Source organism: Sphaerodactylus townsendi, linkage group LG03 (genome assembly GCF_021028975.2).
Source record: "Sphaerodactylus townsendi isolate TG3544 linkage group LG03, MPM_Stown_v2.3, whole genome shotgun sequence".
NCBI lineage: Eukaryota > Metazoa > Chordata > Lepidosauria > Squamata > Sphaerodactylidae > Sphaerodactylus > Sphaerodactylus townsendi.
Genome location: NC_059427.1, coordinates 73576794 through 73584472, shown reverse-complemented (window position 1 = coordinate 73584472; position 7679 = coordinate 73576794). Strand labels below are relative to the sequence as shown.

At 45.8% G+C, this 7679-nt stretch overlaps 1 protein-coding gene across 1 annotated transcript in view; it reads left to right on the top strand.

Annotated features, from left to right (window-relative positions):
* The first annotated feature begins 4540 nt into the window (after positions 1-4540).
* Positions 4541-7679, top strand: part of TSPAN17 (tetraspanin 17) — a 28856-nt gene continuing 25717 nt past the window's right edge. The window contains 1 exon segment of the mRNA XM_048487357.1: positions 4541-4722. Coding sequence (XP_048343314.1) covers positions 4636-4722 — 87 coding nt within the window. The 5' untranslated portion in view covers positions 4541-4635.

Below are 7679 nucleotides of genomic sequence, written 5' to 3'. Positions count from 1 at the left end.
CTTTCTCTTCTATTCTTCTTTTAGTGATGGGAACAGAAACCCAGGCATTCTTTGCTTCTAGCCTTTTTGTGTGCCTGTTTGTCTTTCTGACGCTTCAAAAAAACATCCATGCTATGTTACTTCAGTTGTCTTTTTTCATAATGAATAGTAAGGTTGTTATCAACTGTGCAAGATCTGGAAGGGGCAGAAAGTATAGAAAGATGCATTATGCATCTTCCTAGCCGACAAAAAGGAGCACGCAGCCCAAACACTGATGCATTTGTGACTGAATAAGGGGGTTGGTGGGTTTGAACTGAAGAGTGCTTTTAAAATGTGGGGAAAGTGGAACACCACCAAGGACTCTAGGAGTACCTGCTGGATCATACCAGTGGCTCATCCCATCCTGCAACTTCTCTCACACACTGGCCAGCCAGTTCCCTTGGAGGGCCAACAAAGCACAGCATAGGAGCCAAGACCTCTGGGCACTCGTATTCAGAGATTGGCTGCCTTTGAGAAGGAAGGTTTTCTTTAGGCAGCCTGGCTAGTAGGCACTAAACTACCCATGCATATAGCTGTCACTTTGCCCACTGGCAGTGAATTCCACAATTTAATTGCTTGTTGCGTAAAGACCTACTTTTTTTATCTACCATCTTCACAGGGTGTTTCTGAGTTCTAGCACTATGGGAAATGGAGAAAAGTTCTATCCTCTACTTTCAGATACTGGTTCACAACTGATAGGAGATGCAGTACAAGGACAGAATATTTAGTAGCAAGGCAACTTCAGCTAGTTTCAGAGTTGCATGTCAATTCAGGTCAAGACACAGAATTTCTCAGTTAAAAAAAAAGATTGTGCTTTGCTGCGGATAATTTTAGAACCACTGACTTGACTTTGAATCAGTGTGGTGCTCAAGAAGTGACACCTGAAGTTTGTGTTGAGCCATGTGGTGACCATGAACATTGATTACTTCGTAACATGCATGTGAGCAGGAGCTGCATTAACAAGGAACAGACCTCTAACTTCAAAAGAGAGGGTTATGTAACAAGAGCTGGAACAATGTTAATGTCAGATTATTTTAAGTGGCAAGGAAATAGTATAATAAAGTCTCAGTGCTCTGGCTAATCAAATAAAAAGCTCCCATACGGCAGGCCATGAAGGAATATGAAAACTAAATTAGTAGAAACATGAAGAGAAGCAATAAAATTAAGGCAAAAACCTTTTATGTCAGAAATAGGAACCTGGCCAAAGCTATCGCAGGACTATGAAGCTCAACGATAGGAAGGAAATGATTGAAACAAATATCAGGAGTATTGGAATACTAGTCGTCCATTTTTTGTTTAAGCTTCTTGGTCAGCACATATCCCAACTGCATGTTGTTTTTCTGAGATGCTCTCCAGGTCCTATTTCAAAGACAGTGATATTAAAAACTAGCTAGACAGCACAATGTAGAGAGAGGGGAGCCGAATCCCCCTCTGGAGCTGGTACACCTCTGCGCTGGTGTGGGTGCCCATCCTACTGATTCAAGGTGAAAATGCACTGGCGGAGAGTGGGGTGTCACTTTCCACGGTGCCCAATTCGGCAGCTGCTGCTTGCCTCCAGGTCCATGGCACAAAATGCTGCGCTGGGGGTGGAGCTCACCTTAGTTGGCCCCCTTTTGCTGCTGCCAGCCTCCAAGGTAGACCATGTTTTCCGAAGTAAAACACAGCTGCAAATAGAGACTCTCTGGTTCGGTTTGGTGGAAAACCCAGGGCAAAACTGGAATGTCACGGCAGAAGAGGGAGCTGAGACTGGCAATGAGTAGGGTTTCTCAGATGGTGTTTTCTGTAGCGTATCTCCGCTTTGCCCTTTAGGGGATTCTGGATGGTTTTTAAAAAACTTTTCTGGGTTTCCTGTGCTGTGGGAAAGCCCTTTGGAGGTAGAGGGGTGGCATCACCCTTTCCCGCCAGCCCATCAGAATTGGGCTGTAAACATACTAGATTTTAGAGCAGGGTGATAGTGAAAAGTGCCATCAAGTTACAGTTGCTTCATGGTGATCTTGTAGAGTTTTCCAGGCAAGAGACTTCAGAGGCGCCTCTGCGCAGCACCCCTGATATTCTTTGGTACTCACCCTTCCAAACACTGATGCAGGCTGACTCTGCTTAGCTTCCAAGACCTGATGATGTTGGGCTAGCCTGGGCCATCCAGGTCAGGGCTGGAGGAGGGTGGTCATGCCTTTCAGATAGGAATGAAGTACACACGTTTTGGGGGAGGAGTAACAAATGTTACCGCAAAACAGTACACACACAAGCCAGACGGTTCACTAAATGCAGTACATTGCTTACAGATAATTGTACAAAGGGCATGACGAATAAACACACATACACCTTACCTTGGTGCTGGTATTCAGAGCTTTTAAAGTATTCTTGCAATTTGCCATAGCAGCACATGAGGGCAATGCTGGTAACCCCTGAAGCCTGGCAGTGTGCTTTATAGGGAGCCTGGTCATAGGTGATGCACATGGTTCCATTAAAAAAAACCTACCTGAAAAAAGTACCGTGTGGGCAACCCTCCATGTGGGGATTTTTCTGTGTGCGCATTCTTCCTGTGAGAATTCATGACAGTGGGGGTTTTCTTCTGTGTTTTTTTTTCTGGTCACCAATGCACCTAACTAGCTCTGTGTTCTTTTATCTCCGGACATGCAGCATTATAAAAAGCTATTAGGCTTTTAACACTGCAGCAGTTATAAAACAACTGCAAATACAGACTCTGTGGTTCAGTTTGGTGGTAAACACAGAGCAGAAGGAGAATGTCATGACAGAAGAGGGATCCGGGGCTGGCAGAGAGTCGGGTTTCTCAGCTGAATAAGACAGTGGATGGACAATTGTCCATCTGGAGCAGTTTTCAGGGAAGCCACATAAAGCTAAATTAAAAAGTGGAACAGATGTGGGATGTTTGTGCATGTGTTGTGTTTGACACTTCCCATTACAAATAGCTCTGGTTGCATTTCCTATGAATTTACAACTTGGGAAAAGATTCTGATTTTCTCCCAGTTGCGCAATACTGTACTCCAAATATATCAAAAAACCCATCTCTTTGTCACTGAAGCACTAAGTGAAGAGAACACGTTTACACCCTGTGCAACACATGTTTGAATGTCAATTGTATGAGAAAAGGTTATGTGGAAAGGCTAGGAGAAACAAACAAAAATAATGTATAATAATTTGGTGTTGAGAGTAATTGGAATGGGATCATGTGGTCAAATATGATATAAGACTTATGACTAAAAATGTCCAAGAATGCAGATTCCACTGTCCTGGAGCTTTTATAGTTAAGAAGTTCTTCCTAATCATGTTTAACTTGTATCTTCCTGCCTTTAATCTGTAGAGCAGTCATTCTTTTCTACCAGGAATCAATTTCAGTATCTGAATGCTGTCACTCTTTCTCTTCTCCAGAGCACCCCCTCCAATTACTTTTTTGTGTTTTTGTTTGTCTTCCTAGAATTTGTATTTGGAGATTCTTTACCCTCTCTGACTGATTTCTGCCCTCATGACAGCCTCCTGCCCAATACCATAATATTTTATCATTCAAACAACGGGGCTCTTGAACCATGGCAGAGTTTGGTATACTGGCTCCTTGCTTTGTCCTGTGGGACAGCCATCCTTATAAGCTTACTTCATACAGTAGCCTTACACAGGGCTGGACATTGTCTTCCATCCAGTCGCCTTCTTTTTTCTGCATCATCCAGATACCAAAGTTCTCCCTCCCATTCTTCTACACATTGCAGAATGACAGTTCCTGTCTTAGGACAGAAACCTCGTACCAGCCAAAGCCTAGCATTGGTGTGCTTATTCTTAGGTACAAATAGTGAAAGGGAAATATAGATTCTTGGCTTATTAAATAGAGTGATAATAATAACATTGTTATTTTGAGGTGGTCTGTGAAATAGGTAGGCCCTTTCAGAGCTCCTGGTAGGTGCAGGGTCACTTCCAGGTTTTGCGGCCCTTAGCCATAATTTAAAAATAAAACATGAAAACAAAGTAAGGCATTGTCCCCCTGCCCCCAAAATTCCTTAGATCCACGTTTTGAAAATGTGACTGCAGATGATGCTGGGGAACTATAATTCGGACCATCGTGGTGGCAAATTGCATCGAGCACCCAGCAGTAGCATGCATCTCATCACGCTTGTGTACAGGAGCCCTCGATTACAGGAAAGGACATGCTGTGCTTCAGAGCTGCCTGGTACGTCAGATCCAGCAGTCATTTCTTCTTGTAGGCGAGACTCCGTGGGAGGTAGTCTAGGATCGGTTTCTAGGGAGGAAAATGCACTCTTGAGCCGCTCAGGAGCGTTTCCATTTATTCTTACCCCAGCCCCTTCAGGTGCCGTGTTTGAATCCTGCCCCATCGCTGCCAGGATGCATATACACGTTTTGATGCACGTGAAGCTGACAACGCAAAGGGAACGAGCGTGCTCTTTTCCAATCCTGCCCGCCCAGCGCATGCTTGCATCCTCGACAGTTTCAGCCAGTAGCGGCTTCTGACTAGGTGGGCTGCAAGTCCACCCTCTTCCTCTAGGGGGCGGGCTAAACAGGGCGGAGCGGTGGCGGCGCTGCTGGGCTGGCGGGCGGGCGGGCGGCATGGGGCTGTGAGCCGGCCGGGCAGCGCCCAGGCCCGTGCCCGCCATGCCAGGCAAAGCCCAGCACTTCCAAGGCCCCCAGGTCAGCTGCTGCGCCAAGTACCTGCTCTTCGCCTCCAATGTGCTCTTCTGGGTGGGTGAGAGAAGGCGACCCGGCCCGCCTGGGTGCCGGAAAGGGGGAGGGCGCGTGTGCTTGCTGGCTCGCCTCGGTCTTTTCTGGCGGAGGTGCAGAGCCAGGATCTGCGGGGTGGGGGGAGGTTCGAACGAACTGGATCATTCATTGCCTCCCATCCGGTCCGCCGCAAGCAACTGGGCCCGGCTCGGGGTCGCGGCAAACAGCCGGGGCTGTCCCCCCCTCCTTCTCAGGCCCTTGGTGGGCCAGGGCAGAGCAGGAAGCTGGGGAGAAGGAACTCCAATTCCTAGGCAAGGGGGCTTTCTGGTTGCTCGGGTGGTTTTCCCTGTAGAGGACAGCGCGGCACCTGCGAGGGCTTGGCGCTGGGGAGGGGCTTCCTACAAGCGTAGGGTCCCGGTTATTGCTCCCTTCTGGTCCCCGGTCCCAGTGCTGTTGAAGATGCCCAAGTTCCTCATTCTCTGATTCGGTGCAGGAATTTGTCCAGCTCCCAGGACTCTGTTGCACCACACAATGCGGGCTGTTTCTAAGCTATAAAGGGCATTCTGTACACGCAGTCTAAGCAGACCCAATTCCGCTTTTTTCTAGGGACATGCACGGAAGTTCTTTCATGTTAACTGCCTGCTTTTGATACAGCTGTCAATGATGGTTCCTGTGAACCCCATTTCTAGACCACCCACCTAAGCATCCTTTGTGTGTAGAGGAGTGTGATGGATTGGTTCTCTTGCTTAGTTCTTGCCACAACAAAAATTGATTATTGTCCCTCATCCAAATAGTAAAACCTTTGCCTTGTTCTCACTTTGTGTGCATTGAGAGAGGGGTGAATCCCCAAAGTTCTCTCCATGATGACTGATACTAGGGGGTGGGCTCAAGACTGTGAAACCAAATTATAATTTCCAGTGTGCTGTAGAATAACGCACACAGCACTGTCTTGTATATTTAGCAACACTGTGTATTCAGAGAGAACTCTCAGAACCCAAATAAGCCTTTTGTGAATAAGTGCAGAGGTGTTCATAAATACCCACCCATGGGTCCCCTCTCTTTGTTTTTCCTGGCAAAGGAAGTTGGGCAATGAGAAGATGCATTCCTTTTCCTTTTTGGTTGTTTTATGTGCTTGTGAGCTAAGGCTCTCAAAGTTTGTTTGTGGTTTTTGCCAATGGCCATCACACAACTTTTTAAGGCTTCCTGGTAGACACCAAACCTGGCTGAGCCTTTGATATTGTCCTGTCACACACTCACCACAGTACTGCACTGGCAAATTCCCTCCTGGAATATTAGCTGGTGCTGCGTGGTTAATTATGCTAATTAGCTATGCTACCTGTATGTTATGTCCTTGTTTTGTTTTAATGGGGAAGTTGCCCCCAATTCAGTTCCATTTCTGGGGCCTTTGAGCAAGTTGATCTTTTTTTAACAAAGGGAACGCCTGCTTTCAGACTTAGAGCTACTTCACAAGTTAGCAGGAGTCTTACATTGGAAGCATTTCTTCATACTGTGCAACTGTTGCACAGATTTTGTACATGATCACAGTGGACCATAGCTTCCAGTCCCATTTTTGTGTACACTGTGTATTCATGTTGCTGGTGGCACTATGGGTGGCGGACTAGGATTGGGAGACCTGAATTCCAATCCCCATTCAGCTATGGAGTTCACTGGGTCAATCACATTCTAAATCTAACTTGTGTCACAAGGGTCATTGTAAGGACAAAATGGGAGGGAGAACTATGTCTGTTGTGCTGAGCTCCTTGGGGGAAAGGGTATCACTAGATAGAGAGTTGTACATTCATTTGTAAGTGGGTGGCATTACATGCAGAGTATTCCACAACAGTGCTTTCTGTGTGGGTGTTTTATTTATTTTCTTCATTTACCTCATCTTTTTGCCCCATGGAGACCCAAAGGGGCTTAAATTGTTCTTATCTCCTTTCTATCCTCACAACAGTCCTTTGAGGTAAATTGGGCTGAAAATATGTGACTGGCCCAAGGTCACCCTGCATGCTTCTATGGCAGAGTGCAGATTTGAACCTAGTTCTTCCAGATTCTAGTCCAGTACTTTAACCCCTGTACCAAACTGAGATGGACCTGAAGGATTCAGACTTGTTCAGAGCTCCAATGTTTGTTTTAGAATGTAGACACTACTGGCCACATCTGGAATTTAGACTAATAGTACTTCATTATCATGTATGTCTTCAGTCGCCAGGGTTCAATGATGCTGCTTACCATATTGTTTGTCTTGATGGTTCCTCTGTTCATGTACAGTGAATGTTGATGTGTATGAAAGACACCTCCATTACTGTGCAGTTCACAATAAAAATTAAGCAACAAAACCGCTATAAACAAATGTCATAGAAAAACCCCATGAAGTTAACAACATGTTTAAAACATTGCACAAGGCAGGAATTGAAAACAGCAGCTCTCCATGTTAAAATGTCCACAGACTCCACATAAAAGCTCTCTGAAGTTAAATAAATATCTCTCTCTCTCTCTCTCTCTCTCTCTCTCTCTCTCTCTCTCTCTCTCTCTCTCTCTCTCTCTCTCTCTCTCTCTCTCTCTCTCTCTCTCTCTCTCTCTCTCTTTTGACTTGCTTTCTAAAAAGGATTTAGGAGACCTTCCTGGGGTTGGGATTTCTATATCTGGAATACCATCCTGAAAGAAGACTATTAGTCTTGCATCTAAACTACAGTATCTAAGGTGGTGGGATGCTGACAACAGAGCCTCCTTAGATGAACTGAGTACATGCAACTGGGAGGAGGAGGCGTTTCTTCTGATAAGGACATCTGGGACAGCCAGAGTTTGTGCAAGCCCTGGGACTTGACTCAGCATGCTAAAGAATAGGGTGAGGCTTCTCTGTTTTGATTAAGCACATGAACTGGCAGCACAATCCAGAAATGGATCAAATAGGACTAGAGGTGCTGCCGTAGTTTGAATGTGTGCCCTGTGGATTTCTTGGGTGCCTTGTTAATCTT